The sequence below is a fragment of the Podarcis vaucheri genome (assembly GCF_965113315.1).
Source record: "Podarcis vaucheri genome assembly, chromosome: 7".
NCBI classification, from domain to species: domain Eukaryota; kingdom Metazoa; phylum Chordata; class Lepidosauria; order Squamata; family Lacertidae; genus Podarcis; species Podarcis vaucheri.
Window position 1 is genome coordinate 30,970,368 of NC_138765.1, and position 22,609 is coordinate 30,992,976.

Genomic DNA, 22,609 nt, shown 5'->3' on the forward strand with positions numbered 1-22,609 from the left:
GGATCCATGGTTCCCCTTCCTTCCCTCCTCCGTGGCTTGCTTTGAAACAGCAAAGCGGGAGAAGAGCCGCTGAGTGGGGAGGAGAGGGGGACAGAGAGCCTGCTTGCTTTAAAGGAGCAAAGCGGGAGAGGAGAGGAGCCGCTTACATGAGTGTAAGCGGCTCCTGTCCGGTTGGCTCCTTTAAAGCAAGCAGGCTCTCTGTCCCTCTCTCCTCCCCACTCAGCTGGCTAAATAGCAGCAAAGTTTTTCAGCGAGCTGGGGAGGAGGGTGAGAAGCAGAGCCTGCTTGCTTCTCCTCTTATACCCCTCTTCTGCATTATTAACAGCATCCTTCTCCACCCACCCCACGCGTGCTCCTTGGCCCTTGAGTGCTTTTCCTTCCCTCCCCACTTAAAACGTGGTTACAAAGCATGAATCCACATGGATCCTCAGGATTTTTGCATTGGGCTACCTCAAACTCACTGTCAGATCACATGTCTGTGGCCACAGCATGAACCACAAAAATCATACATCCACTGTTTCGTTTAGAATATTTTTTTTTCTTGTTTTCCTCCTCTAAAAACTATGTGCGTGTTATGGTCGGGTGCATGTTATAGAGCGAAAAATACGGTATTTACTATTACTTCATTAGATAGCCTAGTAAATTTTATGTAGCAGAGATGACCGGCGGGGGGTGGGGGAGAGATGGGGGGAAACTTACAGCATTCCTCAGGCCTTTGAGGTCTGGCGTCTTCAGCATGAGAGCATCAAAAACCTCCTCCGATTCTCTTCGTACATAGAGCAAGACTGAAATGTATGAAACAGACAGCTGTCATGTGTGGGCTCAGCCTTCCAGAGTTGGTCATTTCTAACCACACAGAGGCTCCTATTCTGTGAAGCTGTTATCTGTGCATGTGTTCTCATCTGCACAGGTACAACAGCTGTCTCAAATGTACACACCTCAGTTAATGCAGCTTAGGCTTTCAAACTGGATAGAAGCTGGTTTGAGAGAAATCACATCAAGCAGCAGTATTTCTCAGGAAACTACAGGATAGATATGGATTGTGGGTAATGTCGTGTGTGGGTAATGTCAGGCTTCAAACACCAGTGTTGGGAGCACGCTGGAGTCAGTACCGTATTTTTCCATGTATTAGACAATGTTTCTCCATACACAGATAGTGCAGATGGGGGACGGGCGATTGGCTGCAGCCATGAGCAGGAGATAGTCGGCGGTGATTAGGCGGGTGAATTGGTGGGTGAGGCAATGCCTGCTGGTGATTGACTGCTGCTGCGGCAACTGGGCAGGTGATTGGCAGCTGCTGGAGGATGATTGGTGGCCTGCTTTGGCGAGCGTTTTTTGGCAACCCCTCAAAAAAAGCTCAACAACTGTGGGCAATCGCCCCCTCATTTCCTTAATTTGGAGTCCCCCAAAATAGGGGTCATCTTATACATGGGGGCATGTTATACATGGAAAAATACGGTAAACGGCAATGTGTGTACAGCTATATTAAAAATAAAGCTCCTCTTCTCAGTCTGCTGAGACTTTGGAAGTGCCAATTAGTTGTCCTTCACCCCACCAAGTTGCCCTATGATAAGATCCTCAAGTTGAGATCTCCTTTCTGGGCCTTGCCTTCAGCGCCATTTTTCATGGGCACTTGCTGTTTATTCCCTCACATTTTGTAAGCCCACAAGGCTCTTTCCTCATCTGTTCCACCTGAGGTTGTTGTTTCTTTGTCTATGGCTTGGTGTTGGGGTGGGGGTATTTGTGTGCATAATCTCCGATAGCAATATTACCTCGTTGAGGGTCTTCCTCTTTGGCTTGCTTTGAAGCTAAAGGGTCAAATTCATCAGGAAATGAAGGGCAGCTCCTCTTTAAAGGCAACCTTAGTGAGGAAAATGAAAGTTCAGAAGATTCCAGGATGGGCACCAACATTCAGAAACAAGTGGTTCAAATGTCAGTACTGATGCATTGTTAAAGAACAACAACAAAAACACAGCTTTCATTCATTTCCACAGGGCCAACGCAGAAAATGTCCTAGTGGATTGTGCCCCATGGAGAGGGTCCCTCTGGTCTCCTTCTCTGCCACCCCAAATCCAATTCCTCACATTGCCCAACAGGTAAGGACACTGATGACGCTGAGCATTCTTCCTGCATCTCCAACCATTTCCTTGTGGAAGGCTAGGTTGTAGCAGAGTTCATGGTACAAGTCCTGCTCTGAGTAGACCTACTGAAGTTAATTACCATGACTAACTTAGGTTCATCCATTTCAATGGGTCTACTTTGAGTAGAACTTGTTTGGACACAACCCAGCATATATATCCTTGCCCTCAGTCTCACAGCACTTCAGCATAGCTCCTGTTCATTTGGTTTCAATGGGATTCTCACTCCAGATAATGTCCTACCAACATTATATTTCACCACTTTCATATATCCTGCATTTATTCCATTGGGGACCTTAGGATCTGGTAGACATCAACTTTGCAGGGCTGAAAGCAGCTGATACAGCAAACTTTCTGTGGTTAATTGGGTCTGGGTTTGGTCAGTGCCTGGATCAGAGGCCTAGTTATGTGGCCTTGACAAGACTCCCAGAGAAAGATGGGACAGAAATAAAATCAAAATGGGAAGTGGGAATAGGGCCACTGGGCTGTCTAATTATGCAAGAATATCTTGGACATGTGAGCCAAAGGGGGGATGAATGCATATTTTGTACCTGCTAGAGTCATGTGGAACACCAGCGGTGGGTAATGCCTGTTGGAAAAAAAGAAGAGAGAGACGCTTTAGTACTTTGAGATTAAAAATGCCCCAAACTTTTTGGGGCAAAAGCATTGTGGCCTCTCAGAAGGAAATCTGCTTCAGGCTGTGGGTTGTATTCACCCAAGTCCTACTCAGAATAGATCCCCTGAAAGTAATGAATCTAAGTTAGTCTCATCTATTAACTTCAGTGGGTCTACTCTGAGTAGGACTAGCATTGAATACCAGCCTATGTGATAATTAAAAAGATAAATGGGGTGTACTTATTAGATATGCATGCCCAAGGTACTGATTCCTTGGCTTAAAAAAAGGGGGGTAACTGACTTTGTATTCATAATGTTGTTATGGTTACAGTGAGGTTTAAGAACAACATCCAGAAAATAGAACAGTCCCACAGCACCCTGCTTTTGCAATGTAATCATGAACCTATCTGAGAGTAGACCTTTCAATCCTCTCTCTCCCCTGCTTAAATTGTGCTTCTGTGGCCAGACACTCTGCACTCCTGCTCTCTAATCTCCTCACATCCATTTTGACTTTTAAATTCCTCCTCAAAGCCTGCACTTTCCTTGCTAGGTATCCCTAGACAGACAGTGAGCGGATATCTACACTACAAACTTAGGTTTAGTTTTAAACCAGTTTATCATTTATGGCTTCCCCCACAGAATGCTGGGAATTGCATTTTCAGGACATGACAAGTTCTGTCATGGAGCTCTATTACACAATTAAGTTCCCAGGGTTTCCAGGGAGAGGGGAAATACTACTTCTTTTTTTAAAAAAAGAACAGAAGTCTGGGGGGTAGAACTGCCCTTAATCAGTCACTTTCTTGATGTTATGCATTGCACTACTGTATCTCTTTTTTGCTTCACACACAATTTACAGTGCAGCGTTTAAACCAAGGCTGGGATTCTGTGGCCTTCCAGATGTTGTGGGACTCCAACTCCCATCAGCCCCAGCCAACATTGGCCAATGGCCAGAGATGATCGGAGCTGGAATCCAGCTACGTTTGAAGGGTTGCAGGTTCCCCGTCCCCAATTAAAACAGCATGCCTCTTCTCCCCAAATCCCTACTCTTGCAGTTGAAAGGTTCCTTTGAAATAAACCAAAATTGAGTCTTGATGCCTAAAATAAATTAAGATAATGGCATCCTTAATGGTGGCTTCCTTCCATTCCTGTAGCAGCAGGATGCTTCACTGCCTTAAGAGGTATTTGAAGGCAACATGCAGCGGGAGCTGTAAGGGGCAGGGGCAGCCTGTCCCATTTTGCTGCCTGAGGTGAAACAGGAAGGTGCTACCCTGCCCACGTGCTGGTCCTGCTTACCAGGGTCACATGGCTGCAACTTCCTGGTTCCAGCACAATTGTGTGATAACAGCTCAAGATCACGTGAGAGCCCCATGAGATCGTGCGGAGGCCTCACACAGCTCTCATAAGATTTCTCCAGAACCCCGAAGTTGCCACAGCCACCTCTCCTTGGTGTCTCATGGATGGGCTGGCTATGGTAAGGGGGACTTACCGTTCCACATCTCTGGAGGTTTGAAAAGTGGACGTTTGGAATAAACAGGACGGGCTGGGTTTCCAAGTCAGCCTGTGGCTTGAGATACGTGATTTCGTTGCCTCGGAAGCCCGAAACCAAACAGCTTTTCAGACCTGGAAGGAAGAAGAGAAACTTAGTTTTCCACCATGTTTGTTGCTATAGAGACTCATCAAGGAGGGGAGTGGCGGAGACTCATCCAAGCCATGGGTGCTTTAGCTGAGATTCCTGCATTGCATGACTTGATGACCCTCAGGGTCCCTCCAACTCTACAGTTCTATGATTCTAAGTAATGAATGCCTCAGTTTGCAAGATTAGGACAAGACCAGCCTTCCCCAATCTTTTGCCTTCCAGACGCTTTGGAACACACACTCATCAGCCCCGGCCAAAATGTCAGGAAGGCACATGGTTGAGGAAGACTGGACAAGACAGAGGGGACCTATGAGCACCCTCCCAATGTCTTTCCCTTTGGTTAAAAGCAGCTAAGCAGCGAAGGAAATACTCAAACTGTAGCATCCTCATCCTTCAAAATCTGCACTTATCCGAATTTTGCAATGCAGTTCTCTATAGTCAACTAATGTGCACAGAAATGCATGTAACGGGGGTGAAGTTTGTATAAAAATGTGTAATATTAGTGAAGACAACATACAAGAAAGAATTATGGTAGGGAATATTGCTTTGCAAAAAATCCACATATTCAGAGAAATTTGCCAGTGAATTTTCATGAGGCCTTGAAAAAAATGATGTGGAAAGGTAGAGAACTGGATTTAAGATTAGAAAAATGAGAAGCTGAAAGAAACCCAAACTGACTCATTGACCAGCCCTTACTCTCTGCCCCCCAAAAATCCCACAAGGTGGCTGAGAATTGTTTTTTAAAAACCAATGAGGTTGGAGGGGGGGGGAGGGAATTCAAATGGAAAAGACCAAATTCCATCAATAGAAACAGACAAAAAACAAAGCCAAAACAAAGGCCCAAAGTAGAAGTCTCAGACTTCATGCAACACTAACACAATCTGATCAATCAGCGCGCGCACACGCGCACACACTGAGCTTTCTGAAATAATAATAAAAAAAGCCTTTGGGGAACTATTTAACTGAGAGATGGCCTGGACACTGTTTCTGGAAAGCAAGTTTCTGTAATTTTCACAATCTAATTTTCAGACAAGAATGATTAGATGTGTCTGAAGAACATAAAAAAGTCCAGAATAGAGCATAAGAGTTTCTGTCTCACCTTATTATTAACAATAATAACCTCTAGAGCGCCTACAGTAATTAGGTGCCACACACAAATCAAAATGAAGACACCTGCCCTGCCTTCGAGCTTACAATCTCAGAGACTAGACTTATAAGAGAAAGGGAGTGGAGGGGGAGAGTGGAAGCCAGAGGATAGGGATCAGCTTGACAGTGCCAAAATGAAGAGATATCTCATTCAACTGAGATCTTCTTCTCATTGGTCCCCCACTTTTGGAAGCTGTCTTTGGCTCCATACACACAGCACATCTGAATAACATTCAAAATACCCCCCTCAAAAAAAAAAAGTATCATGGGAATTGTAGTTTGTGAAGGGTGCTAGAAGTGTAGCTCTGTGAGCAGTAAACTGCAGCTAGATTCTCTGGAGGAAGCCAAGTAAGGTACTTAAAATGCACATTAAATGTATGGATGCAGCCTCTGATTATGTCAGACCAATGGCTCATCAGTGCTGAAGTAGTTGAGCCAGTGGATCAGACCCAGTCCTAGGCTGCATACTATTGACACCTACTGCCAGTGGCTATCCAGGTTTCAAGGGAGGGGTCTTCCCCAACCCTACTTTGGGATGACAGGGATCAAATCTGTGTCCTTTTACGTGCAATGGAGATGTTCTCCGGCTGAGCCACAGCCTCTCTCCAGCGGTGCCCAAATTGCAAAACTCTCGACTTGAGGCATGCTCACCAGGCACGTCTGTTGCTAATTTTTAGGCGCCAGGCAAAGTCCGCCGGGAGCTTTTAGTAGTATTTTAAGGATCTCAATCACTGGTTTTAGCTGCTATTTTTATCTTGCCACACTCGTTTGCTCTTCTCCCACCTTTCTGTAGTTTTTATTGCTGTTTTTATTTGACATGCTGTTAATTCTGTTTTGAACGTGGAACTGTTTTGTAAGCTTCCCAGAGGGCACGTGTCAGGGCATATAGATCCCATGAGTAAATAAATAAATAAAAACGAAAGAGGCGCGTTTGTAAATACAACCCTTGAAATCCAGTTAGGGCCAGGCTGAGCTGACCCCGCCAGCTGCTCTTTGCTGGGATGAAGACAGAGCAATTTCCCTGCAGTGCTTGATCCTTCTCCGGTCAGGGACTAAGGCTAGATTGCCCTTGCCTTCTTCCTCTTTGCAACCCCCTAAGGCAAGGGACTGTTGCGGCAGAGGCCTCTCTGGCAAGCAGAGGGAAGTGGGTTATCTGCAGCTGAGGGTCCTAATCACCAGGCATCTCACTCCCCGGGCCATCCTGCGCACCATGCATTCGAAGCGCACTCTGCCGGCAGCACATGACCTCACACACCCTCCCCTGAAGGCAGCGTTTATATATACAGGGCCCACACCAGCTTCCTCGCCCCCTTCCACTCACTCACCATTGTTATTGGCGTCCAGGCATTTTCCCTTCCTCCTGAACTGCTTGCGTTCATCGTCCCGCATTTTCCTCTCTGCTCCCTGCAAGGCAAGTTGAAAGAGATGAGAAGCCGAAAACTTACCAGTACAGGCAACTCCCAATTTACAGCACAGCTTACGTTCCCAAGGCGCCACACGTTCAAGTGAAATCGCATCTATTTGAAACACCTCGAGAAAGCCTGCAAACGCCCCTTTCGGTGACGCTTTTGTGATGGTTTTAGGTCACGTCTGGGTTTGGCGCAACACACGCACGTATCTGATGCGTCTAAAACGATGGCTGCCTGTATGTTGCTGTGAAGCACATGCCTCCTGAGCATTTGTGGTATTAATAATACTGTCACTTGGGGGGAGATTGCGCCATCTCAGGAGCAGGGCCACAGCGAAGGGGCGCAAAACTGGCTGGAGGAGAGGCGGAAAGAAGAGCTAATTTGTCCGTGGCTAGGGGGCGCAATCGGGGCGTTTCTGCCAGGGGTGCAAGATCACCTAGCTGTGGCTCTGCTCAGGAGCCTGTGCACCAGACAAACTGCATCTCCAGGTGAGATCCTTGTTTGCAAAGGCAACACTGACTAGTTTGAGGGGGAGAGGCAGGCGTTGCTTCCAGTTAAAATGGCAGCTGAGGAGGCTCCGTTAGGGGAACCAAAGCATTGCCCCACTCAACGCAGTCTGCCTGCACCTGCCCGCCTTCTTGCAATCAATCTGCTTCTTCCTCCTTAGTCTCAGGAAAAGCACAGGGACAAAAGCAGAACTAGTTGGCTCTGCCTCTACCTGCTCCCTATCTTCTGCCCTACTGGTCTCAAAAGGGAGCACCCACTGTGGGTGAATGGGTACACTCATAAAGGAACACCTTCGTCTCAGAGATTTACCTAGGATCAGGGTGGATAAAAATCAATGTGGTTTTTAAAAATAATAATAATCAGATTTTTAAAATTTTAAATCAGATTTTTAAAATAAAATGATTTTGGAGGAAAAAATCTTTCTGAATATAGTTTTCTATTTAAGTTGCACTATAGTCCAAAGGAAAGAAGGATTTGTTTTACGTTTTTCATGTGTGCTAAAACTCAAGTCTAAAGTTGTTGTTTTTAATTGTTTAACCACACCAGTTATCAAACATGGATACATATGCTATAATGTTATTGTTTCACCTAAATAAATTGTTTACATTGTTATTAAGGAAATGATTATTTTTCTCCTTCCATTAAAGCACAGCAGAAAAGTTGTCCAACTATAAACAATTAACTTATTAAACCTCACAATAAGTTCATAATCATCTCTCTATGCATTTCTAGTAGTATAACCAATCAGTAATTTTTGATATAACTCTAAAAACTACTCTGAAAATTTATTATTACAAAAAATGAAACCTTCACCTGGTTGTGAATATTAAGATTATACCAGAAAGAACGAGTCTTTCTATAAAAAAAAGATTTAAATCAAGTATTACTGACTAGTGATTTAAATCCACCCTTCCTAGGATAGCCAGATGCAAAAAGAGGGCAGCTTAAAGCAACTCTTTAAAAATCCAGGTGATTTCAGCAGATGTAGGTATTAAAGGTGCAGGGGCCCTGCCCTCTTTTGCATCTGTCCTCCCTAGATTATACCTGCCTGCCCCTAGTGATTTACGGCTAGGGAGAGAAGCCAGGTCTCTCCACCTTCCCCACCCCTGCTCCAAACATTGTGTTCCAAACTGCAGCCCATTGACTGTGTGCTGCAGAACACAACAGGATGCTTTCAGAGAACCAAAGAAACCCCTTCTCTGGGCTTCCTTGGTTCCATTTCTCAGTTACCCTGAGCTGGGGGGGGGCAGGGGAAGAGCAATGCTGGAATATGAGTGCGTAATATATGTGCATGGCAGCCTGCATAAGCAAGAGCAGAGACAGAGCACTCTTTCCATTTAAAATATAAGCTTGCCATTTAGAAGAAGAAGAAGAAGAGTTTGGATTTGATATCCCGCCCTTCACTCCCTTTAAGGAGTCTCAAAGCGGCTAACATTCTCCTTTCCCTTCCTCCCCCACAACAAACACTCTGTGAGGTGAGTGGGGCTAAGAGACTTCAAAGAAGTGTGCCTGGCCCAAGGTCACCCAGCAGCTGCATGTGGAGGAGCGGAGATGCGAACCCAGTTCCCCAGATTACGAGACTACCGCTCTTAACCACTACACCACACTGGCTCTCTTTAAATGCAAGCATTTATCTTAGGGGCAAACTAGATGTGGCATTAATTTTGTGACGGCAATTAACAGGCATTTTGGAGTTTGGAGAGAGACACCGTGAACCATTATCTCCAAAGAGAAAGAAGATCGTAATCCATGAAGCCGTTTCAAACAGGGGAAGGTAAAATTATAGGAGATGCTGTAATTCCACAGGCAGATATGTGTTCCCAGGGAGTCTTTGGGGTCGTAGTTCTCAAGCAACAGTCCCTTCATCCCACATGGCAAGCCATTTTTTAAAATGAAAGGACTTTTGGAAGAGGTCGGAGTTGTGTATGTCAAATTGCTGTTCAAAAAAATAAAAAGCCTTTGAGAAACCCAAAGTAGTTGTTTGGGTCCCTGCCTATAACTGGGGCTAAAAATGTAGAATGCAGGCCTGCACATATTTCTCACCTCAAATTTTGGAAAGTTCAACTAGTGAGGAAACAATCTAGCTGAACCGGTATGACAGCCAGTCTAGATGTGATGTTAACGGTATGAACACGTGTGGCACATATGTGTGTGCCTGTAATTATCATGCACATTTTAAAAAAATGTTCGCAGAATGGAGACTTCCCTTGTGATGTAGCAGCTTCAGAAGAGTTATTATTGCCAGAATCACAGCAGCACAGTAATGTCAAGAGTCTCCCCACCTTCTGCAGTCCTGCTGCTTGGCCGCCCTGCAGGCGATATTAACTTCTTCTTTTTTAAGCCTTCGTCCCAATTGCACCCACACGACTAACATCACATCTAGTTTGGCCCTCATTGAAAGGATCCAGAACGTGGAATGTCACCTCTGGGCTAATACTGAATCAGATTAAGCTCCTAGAACATTTTTATTATATGTTGCGCCTCCTAGCATTTAAAAACTGGAGGCTCACCAGTGAATTCCAGTCTTGACTGATTTACAGATGAACTCTTGCACAGTTTAGGTTATTCACATTTAAAAGCTTTCACAGAGCCAAGTTCTTCAGCTAACAGTTCAGCTCTTGCAAAGCTGCTCTTAAAAGGCCATGTCTTTGTTTAAGAAGCTTATTTCTTTCTTTCTTACATTCAGTGCTTTTTTTTCTAAAAAGATGTTTAAGGGTACTCTCATTTTCCTGCTCTTATTGAAATACTGCCCCTCAATGAGGCGAAACTTAGATTCACAAAATGTTTAGGGGCACGCCTGCGTCCTTCCAGAAAAAAAGCACTGCTTACATTTATATCCTGCCTCAATCACAGGGAGTTCAAGATGACATACAAGGCTATCTCCTTCCTGTTTGAGCCTCACAAAAGCTCTGTGAGAGAAAGTGACTGGCCCAAGGCTATCCAGTGTGAGGGGATTTGAACCCGGGTCTCCCAAGCCCTAGCTCAGGCATCCCCAAACTCGGCCCTCCTAACAGGACCAGTGGTCAGGGATGATGGGAATTGTAGTCCCAAAACATCTGGAGGGACAAGTTTGGGGATGCCTGCCCTAGTTTAATGCTCTTAATACCGCACCGCATTGGCTCTCTAATCCCTTATTCTCATCACGTCTTTTGGAAGTCCTTCACATTGTAACTTCTTTCCCATAGGCTTCACTCTACCTTATCACAGAATATTTTGATCTGGCAAACAGCTCGGTGAATAAGCCGGTTCGTCCCAGTACTGTAGTCATAAGTGTCTATCTGGAGGTTCAAAGGGACTCCCTTGACGCCTTTCTGGGAGGAGAAATCTGTGCTCAAGCAGTTCACGCCGATAAACACCTGCAAGAAGAATGGATAGAGTCAGGATGCAGTGGCAGTCAAAGCACTGCTCTGAAAGATACAGCGAATTCCAAGAAGCTTGTAGCTCCATGGTCGGACATCTGCTTTGCATACGGAAGGCACCTGATTCAACCCCTGCCCATCTCCAAGTAGGGATGGGAGGCTGCAACCCTGGGGTGCTGCTGCCGACAATCTTCTGGTCCAAAGTTAAGCACAGCTAAACCTCGCAAATTGAAAATAATGAGCCTGGCTCCACTATTTAGAGGCTGGTAGATTCAGGGACAGGTGGCAGATGCAGGAAAAGGCCTTCAACAGCAACTCCCAGGTATTTTATGTCTCTGAAGCCTCAGCCTTCAACAGCCCCCTGGGCAGAAAGGGGAACAAGGTTTCTGGTAAGTTACATCTAACCTAAGTGCCCCAGATGACTATCACATGCTTGGAATATTTCCATGGAGGGAGAGTGAAGAGGAAGAAGATGCTTTGAAGATGGCTTATAACCTCTCAGTTTTTAGGCTTTTGCTTTTGTTTTTTTTAAGACCATGGCTACCTTTAGGCTAAAAAGAAAGGTGACCCAATGAAATTTCAGAGCAAAAAAAACCTACCAACTCATCAGGTTTCAGAGTCACTAAACAGCAGGATTACTATGCATGTCTACTCAGAAGCCCTATTAAATTCAGGATATCCTATGACTGCAATTCTATGCCCACTTACTTGGGAGTAAGCCACATTTAACTCAGTGGAACTTACTTTGGAGTAGAGTACACTCTACACATCTAGCCTTTTTCATTTACACCTCTTGCACAATCTGTCCTGCGCATGATAACTCTGTTGCAAGCCAGCACTACCTGTGACCTACCAAGCTAAACAGAGTCCACCTCCTGGTTTTGCTGTTTTCCTGGGATTGCAAACCCAAGATTGGTTTGCACCAACAGACAGTTCATGCCTGTTGTGGGTATGTTGAGGCCTTATTCCCTATTGCAACATAAAGCTACCTTGAATATCTGGTCTGGGTTTATGGGAAAGTACAACTTGCAGAGACTTATTAATCTGCAGGCTAATAAATGACAGTTTATAGTCTCAGAGTTGCGGCAGGAAACTTCCCCCCTATAGCCCAGCTAACAGTTTGGTGTCAGCTGCTGGTGTAGTGCTTAAAAGAACTACGAACATAGCAGGACATGTGACTGGTTTAAATCTCAGTTTGGGCAGGAACTCTTATGAAAGCTTTAGACAAGCCAAATCCCTCCAGACATCCCTTTTATTGTGGGTTCATAATGGTTTGTGCTCATGTTGATATTGCGGTGGTTATATCCAATCGGGCTTTCAGTATTATTTGCACATGCAAAAGATTTGGGGCGGACATACTGCTTTGTTTCTGATCAGCGCATGCCCTGTAGCTTCTTGCTGAAATCCTGCAACTTTTCATACCATGAATGTTCTGGTTCATTTTTGTCTCACTTTTGTAGTGTTACAGCCCCTTGCGGAAGCAACACATAACAAAGCGAAGCTGGACAAATCCACCACTGATGCACTGTTGTTGCGTCAAGGCAGAACATGCTGCAGAAGATACCAGCAATAAAACACTAGTCTGGAGGGGCCCCCAGTTTCACCTTTGAAGACAAATAGAGTGTCGTCCCCCCGCGAAAGAGAGCTGAAGGTAGCACAACAGAGGCACCCCTGCTTATTGTGTGCAGACCTCTCTCAACTCAGTGTCTGTTCACAGGTTTCCGTAGCACTTCAAACCCTGCAATGCCTGTTTGACTGGAGTTGATAGCAGAACAAACCATAAAAGACACAAGGGTACAAACTGAAATCTCCATGTGTGCAGGGGAGTTAGCACACCTAGCTGAAAGGGCGCTGATGAAAAGTGACTGAGTTTGAAGCACGGTTTAATGTTGGAATGCCAAAGCAGGAATGGGGAACATGTGGTCCTCCAGATGTGGCTGAACTACAGCTATGAAATGGAGGTAGGTTTGTGGTACAGGGGGGACCACGTGATTTGCACAGGCCTGATCATACCTTTGCTTCTTCAGCAATGTTCCAGACGAAGGACAAGGCGTTGTAAGCCACCTCCTCAATATGCTGCACAGTATTGAAATTCTCTTTACAGTCAGCTGGAAGGCATGAAACATGCAGTTACTCTTCAATTGCCCAATTATAACTTTTGAATTAAGTAACAACCATACTCTTAAAGAGGTGTGATATGCCCCACCCTTCAAGGCTACCGGAAACCACTCCTAAACTCCTCCTGGATTCTAAGGTGAAGATCCAGATCTATAGGCGGGGGCCGGGGCCAGGAAGATAATTGCTGATTTTTCCTTCTGGTGGCAGACCCCTGTGTCTCATGCAACTTTCCAGAGCTTTCAAGGGATGCAGAAGTCTGCTATTAAAACTGGGTAGCTGAAAGCTATTCTTCATTATTTTCTAAGTACACACACAAGGCCACCCCTTTATCCTAGGAATCTTTATGATGAAAACCCTGTAAACACTGGGCAGGGTATAAAAAATAAATTCTTATTCTTATTCTTTTAAATCAGAACAGCAACCAGTTCAGTTTAATACCCTAAGTGCTAATAAGGACTGCATTCACTTGGAAATAAAAGAGGGAGGGTTTTTTTCACTGCATCTGTTTCCTTTCCCTCCTAGACAAGAAATCCGAAAGCATCTCTATGCCTTACCGACATCGATGACTCTCTGTTTAGCTGTAGGTTGACGTGAATGCCAGTGCTTCCAGAACTTGAGCTGCTCCACTGGAATTTTTTCATTGTCAAAAACCACCATCACAACACTCTGGGAGAAAGGGGAAAAGCCAATTGGATTACCGTTCAATACATAATACTGTAGTATATATAGTATTAACTTATGTATTCATTTGCAAAATCAAATCCAGCTTGGGGAAACACTTTAGTACAGGCGTTCCAGCCCATGGGCTGGTATGCATCCCCTCCCACACAGTGGGGAGCAGCTGAAAGGGAAAAGGGCATTGCTGTTGTATAACGTATGCAACTGCCACTCCTTTCCTTTTCAGAACCTATAGCAGGAAAACCAAAGCAAAATGTCCAAGCAAAGAAAAGGTTACCTTGGAAATATGGAAACGGCACCCATACATTTTGCAACTGTATGACTGCAATTGTCAGGATGCAATTGCGTTTTGATGTTTGAGGTTTTGAATAACTGTCAGGAAAGGCTTGCAGTTCGTCTGTGCATCAGTATTATTCGCATTCTTGTGCTGGGTTTAGTGAGTTCCACTTCGGTAATGCATCCCTCAGCACTTCCCTGACCTCTACTTTAAAGCATATGCTATAATTTCTGAAACTTCCATGGCGATTGGCTGTAATATCTCTGGCTTCAGAAAACTGGGGGGGGGGGGAACCACCTCCAACACCATTGTTTCAGCTGTTCCACATCATATATTGCTGGGAACTTTCCTTGGCACATCACTTACCTTCACTTTATTAGAGGACAGGTGTAAACATTTCGCTTCTGCAGCTGTCCGCAGCGTGACTGGGTAGAACTGTCCTTTGTTGAGGTAGGCCATGGGTGAGTCACCCGATTTGATGTGAATAGCTTTAGGGGATCCCAACATATATTCAAAGTCACTTAAATGGAGCAATTAAAAAAGAGGGAGAGGGAGAAGGCAGAGATTAAATAAACCACTTATACTATTTTACTCTGCAAGACACAGCAAAACACAGACAAGAAGCGGCTGGGGACCATTGGAACTGGTAAGGGCAGAAGGCAGAGAGGCCAACAGGAAGTGGAGCCAGAGCCCATGGCAGGGTGAGCCAACTAATTCTCTTTTCCGCCCCATCTTCCTCCCTGGTGAGTTTTGCAAGGGCAACACTGAGACTGAGGAGGAGGAGGAAGACACAGGGGGTTGGACTAGATGACCCTCAGGAGTCCCTTCCAACTCTACAACTCTTATGATTCTATGAGTCCCTGGACTGGGTGCAAGTAAAAAGGTAGGGAGGTGGGACAGTGCCTTATTCACCCAAATGGTGAATTGACAGAAGTATCTGAAGGCCAAACTAGGTGTCTGGCAGGATAGTCCTATGTATTTATTCATGTGTTTGTCCAGCAGATGACTGGATGGGGTCCATTTTAAAAATAAAATAAAATAAAACGGAACACACGGATTAAGCAAGCAAAGTTATTCTCCCTTCTCACCAGTGACAGTGCCCAACAGGTGTGTGTATGAGACAGAACAACCCTCTCATTAAACTTCCACCTCGATTTACTAGGAACATTTCTTCAGCGAAACACATTTCGATCATATTATTTGAGAAAGCCTTTGCTGTTACCTCTTGGCATCATTGGCGGAATAACTCTCTGAACACGGTGCATCTGTCTGGGACTTCAGGATATCATTGAAGATCAACGACTGCAGGGAGAGACAAAATCAGGACAGCTGTATATGGATTCTTTTCTATTCCAGTTCACTCAAGGAAATAAAAACACCATCCAGGTCCATTTGGAATCAAGGCAAAACATTCGTTCTGAATTTTCTGAAAACTGGCGTATGCCTCGCCAACATTTTTATCCACATGTAATAATTTAGCAGGTGGGGGTTTTCTAAAAGTCCTAGGAAAAAGCTTCATCTGCTGCTGAACTGTGCTAGGCTGCTGTCAAAAAGCAGGGATAATAATAATAATAATAATAATAATAATAATAATAATAATAATAATAAACAAGTTATCATGCCCAGCTGGTATCCATCCGCTACTCTTAATCCACTGAGCCTACTAAAGGCCATAGGATCAGGCCCTGAATAGGAGAGAGGGAATTCAAGAATCCAGCTCTTCAGTGATATTTTTTTCAACTAGCCTTGCAAGGAAATTCTAGGGGTTTGATGGAAGTGGCGAGGGATCATTATATAAAGCAGAGCCTTCCCCAGCCTGGTACCTTCCAGATATTTTGCACTATAGCTCCCATTGGTCCCAGCCAGCAGAGCCAATAGTCAGGGGCTATAGGTACTGTACCTAGAATGACCTATAGCCTTCTCGGATCCCTCATTTCCCATCTCGGGGAAGGTTGATGTTTTGCCAAATGAATGCATTATGAACCACATCCCAAACCACTTCCTGATCAGGTAAGGCATTAACAAGAAGCTACAATGCACTTCCTCTTCCTACTTTAGATGTGAAGCAAAACATCTGAGCCATAGGAGCTGACGTGTGAAAAAGGACATAGCAAGTGGCTTCACACACACACACACACACACACACACACACACACACACACTTCTCCCCAGAAGCCCCCTTGAAAGACACTCTGTCAACTCTACAACTTTGAATGGCAGATCCCCTTAGCCAACTTTTCAACAGAATTGTCAATATATTTAAAGCACTCTTTTACCACTTTAGGAGTTTAGGCTTCCATGAAGAATCTGGAAACTGAACCTTAAGGGTGCTGGGAATTATAGTTATGTGAGCAGTCTCCTCACAACTCTCAGCACCCTTTGACAAACTATAGCTCCCAGGATTCTTTGAGGCGGGGAGCCATGACTATTAAAGTGGTATAATATTGCATTAAAGGTATGGTGTAGTTGTGATTGCAGTGTTCATTAGTGGCAGATGGAGACAATAGGAGAGACAGTGGTTGTTGGGGATGGACATGGTTTAAGTCTTCCTCTTCTCCTTTCATCTACCATTTGCTTTGCGTATGTCCAGTGGATTGACCAGCCCTGATGTAGCAGCAGGGAGGGAAGTGGAAATTCGGCAATAAACTACAGAAGACCGACAGCCTGGCTAGCCTGCGTACAGGCAGAGAAGATTATTTCAGGAAGCAGAAGGGCTGATGGGGGGAATGTTAAGAAGCGCTTCCAACAAAACAAGCCACTTCATCCTGTTGAATCTCAATGACGGCTAACTTGGCACATAAGGGACACTCCCTCTGCTCGCTTAATTAGTGCAATTTGTGCTGCTCCCATTTATACCATACATGTCACATCCTGCCCAGAGATGGGCAGAACCACAGAGATTTGTTCTAAAAACGTTTTGGCAAGCCCAGAGGTCTGGGCACAGTGCTGACCTCCTGAGGGTCTTCTTTGAATGTGCTGTCCGGTTGCCACCTCTGTTGCGGCGGAGCCACGTGGATCGCGTCAAAGAGGGAATTGAGCGAGCTGTTGTCATACACATCCCCCGAGGTTAGCATATAGTTCTCGGGACTGGCTTCCAGCTTGCTAGTGCCCGGAGGCAGGGCAGGTGACTTGTCAGGAGAGGGGATGCCCTCCATCCCTAAGCCATTCTTCTTGGGCACATCGAGATACTCTTGGTTCATGGAAACATTTTCAGCCAGGAGCTTCATGATGTGAGTGGAGTTTTCAAAGGAGGAAATCTCAGGTTCGTACTCCATCCCGTGGCAGTGCCTAGAGGCGAAGGAGGAGCCAGACAAAAGAATACTTAGCAATGCAAGACCATTTGGTCACTCATCTGCACCTGAGGCACAAGGAAAGGACACAGGCAACTATTTGGGCAAGGGACGTTCATCATTACCAAGCAAGGAAAAGAGTTAAATCTAACCGCTCCCCACCCAGCCCTTGTGGGACTGGGCAGTGCCCACGATTCACGATGACCCCGCTGCAACGGTTCAGAAATAGGCATGTAAAAACACATAGCTCAGGGGTACACAGAGTCCAGGAATTGAGGGACTAAACTGAAAGATGCCAACCAACTGTTAACTTATTTCGGGGAGGGTTATCTGAAAAGCACGGAAGCCAAGGAGGATGAAAGGGAGTACATTGCTCGATTTGGAAGCAGTTGAAACAAAAGCAGGCTTATCACCTTCACGTTCAGTGCAGAAAAAGGCCACGGCGAGCCTCTCTCTCCTAGTTCTCTATGTCCTTTGCTACCTCTGCCATGGGGGACATGGGTGAAGTTCAATCCCCCTCAGGCTAGAATAAAGGGGATTTGAGAGGAGGGAGTGGGGTCCTACTGAACCATATTCTGGAGCCCCACACTTCTTGAACCAGTGCTCCAGGGTCTGCTGTGCCAGCTCCGTTTAAAAGTGCTGCTGACAGCCCGGGTCCAGAATACCCATGGCCACCTTCAGCACTGACCTACCACAAACCTGTAAGATCAACCAGGAACAGTCTCTTGAATCACAACATCTATGCACCAAGATCAGATCTTTGAAGGCTGTCCAGAGAGGCATTCTTAGTTCCTGTCCCCCAGCTATGGAATTCACTCCCCCTTAAGACATGCCAAAGTCAGGGCCTTGATGTCTTCCAGAAGCAGTATACCATTTCAAAAACATTCAGAGTGACTTTGGGTGGGTAGCAGAGGCATGCGGAGGCTGAGTCTTTGGCCTCGTGCATGCAACCATACATTTTAAAGCACCCCAAAGAATTCTGGGAACTATATTTGTTAAGATTGCTGGGAATTATAGCTCGGTGAGGGCAAACTACAGTTCCCAGGATTCTTGCAACGAGGGGATGTGCTTTAAAGGTATAGTAGCTTGGGCTCTGGATCTCTTGCCCCTCCCCCCATTTTTAATGTTTTTAACCTTTTGCTGGGCCAGTATTTGAAAGCTAGTTAGTCACAAGCCAAGCTGACTCCCTGCACTTGCAAACTCTGGAGGTCTCCCAGAGCAGGATTCTCTCTCACCTCTTCCCAAGTTCGTTGCGCCCCGTTGTCCCAGACGGAAGGATCCTCTTCTCCTTTGGTACCTGTCAAGTTAACAAAAAACAGAAATGTTCCCTGAATAACAGGTAGGGAGAGAGACGCTTCTGGGTTAGCTACTGTCAAAATAGGTTGACTATGCTTTAATTTCCCCATTTCCTTAGTGTCAGCACGTCCCCTCCCCCATGGTCCAGGGCGACTGTTTTATATATCTTTATATTGTGAAATTGCTCTGAGATGCTTCATATAAAGCAGTTCTTAAATGAATTAATTAATTAAAATAATAATAATAATAATAATAATAATAATAATAATAATCTCCTGCCTCTCGCATCCATGCCAGGAAAAGCATCCTTTCTCAATGAACAACAAATGTGTTGCCAACACGTGATTATTAGTGATTCTGCTGCAGAGCAAATCTGTTTGATCAGACAAGATGTCTGCTTATTCTGTGTGGACACAGAAGCGTGGAATGGGATTCCTTCCTTCTTTGAGATCCAGGCATCTGAGAGAGCATATCAACACTGTTTTAACAGCCATTCCCTCTTCTCAGGGAACCCTGGGAATTGCAATTTTGCATTTATTTATGCAACTTTTGCACTGCTTTTCACCACAAGTGTGGTCCTATGAGCTTTTCATGTTGTCCTGGGGGCTTTTCGCCACAGAAGTGGTGCCGTAGTTCTGCAAGGAAAAAGTTTACCCCTCACAGAATTAAAACTCCCGGCACCCTAAACACATTGCAGCTCCAAGATTTTTATAAAACATTCAGAAAAAAACTTTGACAGTAAGAGCTGTTTGGCCGCGGAACAGACTCCCACAAGAGGTGGTGGACTCTCCTTCCTTGGAGGTTTATAAGCAGAGGTTGGATGGCCACCTGTCATGGATGCTTTAGCTGAGATTCCCTCATTGCAGAGGGTTGGAATAGATGGCCCTTGGGTCCCTTCCAACTCTAGAGTTCTATAATTCTAAGCCATGTGCTTCACAGGTATAGTGTGGCTGTGACCCAAACAGAGCGATTATAGACAACAACCATCGCCACCTGATCTGTGGTGAAGTTCTTGTTACTGCTTGGTGGGGCATGGCAAGGACCACAAAGTTATCACAGGCCAAGAATACTCAGCTTGAAGTAACCTGTTCATGTTTACAGGCCCAGTGGTGTAGCGTGGGTTGTCAGCACCCGGGGCAAAGCAAGTAATTTGCGCCCCCTAACCCGTGGATTTGCGCCCCCTAACCCCCAGATGTTGCGCCCGATGCGGCCGGGCCCCCCTGCACCCCCCACGCTACACCACTGTACAGGCCTTTTCCCTGTGAAGAACTTAAAGGGTCACAATAAACCAGCCTTGCTCCAAGCTGCTGCCTTTCAGATGTTTTGTACTACAACTGCTAATGGGGATAGCTCATTAGGTTAGAGTGTGGTTCTGATAATGGCAATGTTGCAGGTTCGATCCCCATATGGGAAAGCGGAATATTTCTGCATTGCAGGGGGTTGGACTAGATGATCCTCAGGGTTCCCTTCCAGTTCTGCAATTCTATGATTCTATACCAGCCCCAGCCATCACATGGTTAGGTGTGGGTGGGGGAAGACGGCAGGAAATGTCATTTTCGGGGCCTTGAGTCACGCTGGCCGCTTTTCATACCATGTAATAGTCATAGAGGAGACTCAGGGCAGCCACGCTGTCGTCATCTCCATTAACCCTCATCATGGCCTTGGTGGCTGCTGTCAGAGGATTCTCCAGGTAACTCTTCCATGCCTCGTCTTCATTCGCATAGGGGTATTTCTGGAAGCCCATCCCGTCATTCTTCAGAAAGCGCACAGACCTAAAACTGGGTGGGAAGCACAGAGCAGAAGGTTTATTTCTAGCATGTTTCCTGGGGAAGCTAAAAAAAGGGTGCAATTTCATCTTTTCCTCTCCTTTTGCAAAACATTTGCACATGCTGGGGGCGAGAGACAAAAACCTGATTGTATCAGTGAAAGGAGGAAACTTTGGTCTTCTCATCCCCCGTTTTTTGTCTTTCTTCCCAGCCAAAGATTATGGTAATTTGTTGTGTTGTCATCGTTTTATTTTATAATTCTGAGCTGCCCTAATTGAGTTTAAATTGGACGGAAGGGCGGATTTCTTGTTTTTTTACTATAAACAGGTAAACCCATGATTACGGTACTCCTACTTCATATTTTTCATAGAGTCCAGCCCTAGCTCCGGAGCCAAGCCCTGAATCAATTAGCATGTTTCTACCCTATCTTTCACAACAACAAATGTAAGCAATTTGAAACAAAACAGAACAATAACAATAATTAAATAAAGAGTAGGCCAACAATAAAGCCATCTGCGACAGGAGGAGCAGGAACAAGACCAGCAATACTATATCTTTCACTAAAAACCTGGGGAAATCAAGGAAGAAATCTGACAGCATGGAAGCTAATGATGCAAAGGTTCTCTACAGAGAATATTTCACAGTTGGGGACTTCTTGATGGCAACGCCCTTTCTCCAGTTGCTGTCCACTTAACCGCTAAAGACTAGGGTATCCAGAGGTTAATGGTGGACCAGTTCATATGAGAGCAAGCTATCTTTCTGGCATCCTGGACTCAATCTATATAGGGTTGTATAGGCTAAAACCAGAACCTTGAATTGTTCCCAGAAACAATTTGGAAGCCAATCATGGCAATGTCCCAGTAGATTATGCCCTTTGAGGATTATTTTGTGAATTGAGAGTGTTTTTAAAAAGAAAAAGCAAACAGCATGGGAGGGTACAGTGTAATATTTTTTTTAAAAATAGAAAATGATAAAAGTCAATGTTCCACTGGGTTTTCATCCAAGATCTGTCTCTCTGTGCATCTACGCCACCCATTTAAAGCACCTGGCTCCCCCCACCCCACAAAAAATTGTGGCAACTCTAGTTTGTTAAGGGTGCTGGGAATTGTAGCTCAGTTCCCGGGATTTCTGGAAGGAAATAATGTGTTTTAAGTGTATGGTGTGGATGTGAGACAGCAGCCTACTGTACCAAGATCACATTTACATTTGTTGCTCCACCCACTTTGCCTCTGGCTCCACCCACCACTGATATGTGGCCCTTGGGATGGTTGCTCAGAAAGGAATGTGGCCCTCAGGCTGAGAAAGGTTTCCCACGCCTGCTCCAATGCTTCCTGTTCAGGCTGAGATTTTACTTGGGCAATGGTAGGTTTTGGTTGACGCTTGTCTTGTCTTCTGGTCCTGTCCCCTAGTTTCTGGTTCCCACTCAGTAACCTATGGCTCAGCTCTGACAATCTCTCTCCCTCTCAGGCTTATTTGCATCCTCTATATTTGCATTGTTATGATTATATAGATTGCGCAGCATGACGTTTTCAGGATTAATCATATTAACTATGAACAAAACCCTGGAACAGCTCCTCAGGAATATTATGAAATAGAGGGAAGGGGGAGGGGGTTTCATGAGAACAGAGTAACCCAACACATCTGGGCTTGTTACCCTTTTGACTTTAGTTGCCTAAATGTTCTGCTGATATTTCGGTTTCTGGGATTTACATCCCACCCCAAAGGCATGGGATGGGACCAAGGCAACTCCAAAATCAGAAGGTATTAAGTAAACACACATCTCTGAACAACAATCATGTTTAGACTTTGAAATCTGTCCAAGAAGATGAAATGCGCTAGCTGTCTCTTTGCGAACAGAAAGACTGCACAGAAATGTTTCAACATACAAATGAAATTCAGTTCCATGTGGAACAGCTGATGAAGGGCTAACCAAGTGTGAGGAGAAACCCAGCATCAAAGCTGTGAACACACATTTTATTCTGGAATCAATGGAAACTTGAGTACTTGCCCCCCCCCATCCTAGATCTATTGCATATTTTTTGCCCCTAACAAACTGGTTTTATTCTGAAAATAAATGCTCATTCCATATTATTTTGCAACATGTCCATTTGAAAATAGAAGTTGGCAGTCCCAACAATGGGGTGTATGCGCACCTGCCCAATAATGTTGTAGCTAGTTGTATAGTCAGGGGCTGCCATCTCGCTTCCTGTGGGTGGTGCCATGGGGCCCATGAAGACTTTTACTGGTGCTTCCAGCAGGTTCCCTGGACTCTGAGCTGTCTTTCTTTCTTTTTTTATAAGCCTCCCCAAAAAGTAAGTTATGGAATGTTTTTTTAAGCCTCCCCAAAAGTAAGTTATGGAATGTTTTTTTGGGG

At 45.1% G+C, this 22,609-nt stretch overlaps 1 protein-coding gene across 2 annotated transcripts in view; it reads right to left on the minus strand.

The window, feature by feature from the left end:
* Window positions 1-22,609, minus strand: part of GRHL3 (grainyhead like transcription factor 3) — a 49,726-nt gene that overhangs the window by 11,340 nt on the left and 15,777 nt on the right. For both annotated transcript variants that reach the window (XM_082231655.1, XM_082231656.1), the window contains exons 2-14: window positions 20,061-20,247; window positions 18,409-18,470; window positions 16,835-17,171; window positions 15,106-15,185; window positions 14,250-14,403; window positions 13,483-13,594; window positions 12,824-12,918; window positions 10,649-10,807; window positions 6,861-6,939; window positions 4,240-4,373; window positions 2,690-2,727; window positions 1,773-1,861; window positions 700-785 (exon numbers count right to left, since the gene is read on the minus strand). In XM_082231655.1, the coding sequence (XP_082087781.1) occupies window positions 700-785; window positions 1,773-1,861; window positions 2,690-2,727; window positions 4,240-4,373; window positions 6,861-6,939; window positions 10,649-10,807; window positions 12,824-12,918; window positions 13,483-13,594; window positions 14,250-14,403; window positions 15,106-15,185; window positions 16,835-17,171; window positions 18,409-18,470; window positions 20,061-20,247 (1,612 nt within the window). The remainder of the gene's footprint in view (window positions 1-699; window positions 786-1,772; window positions 1,862-2,689; window positions 2,728-4,239; window positions 4,374-6,860; window positions 6,940-10,648; window positions 10,808-12,823; window positions 12,919-13,482; window positions 13,595-14,249; window positions 14,404-15,105; window positions 15,186-16,834; window positions 17,172-18,408; window positions 18,471-20,060; window positions 20,248-22,609) is intronic.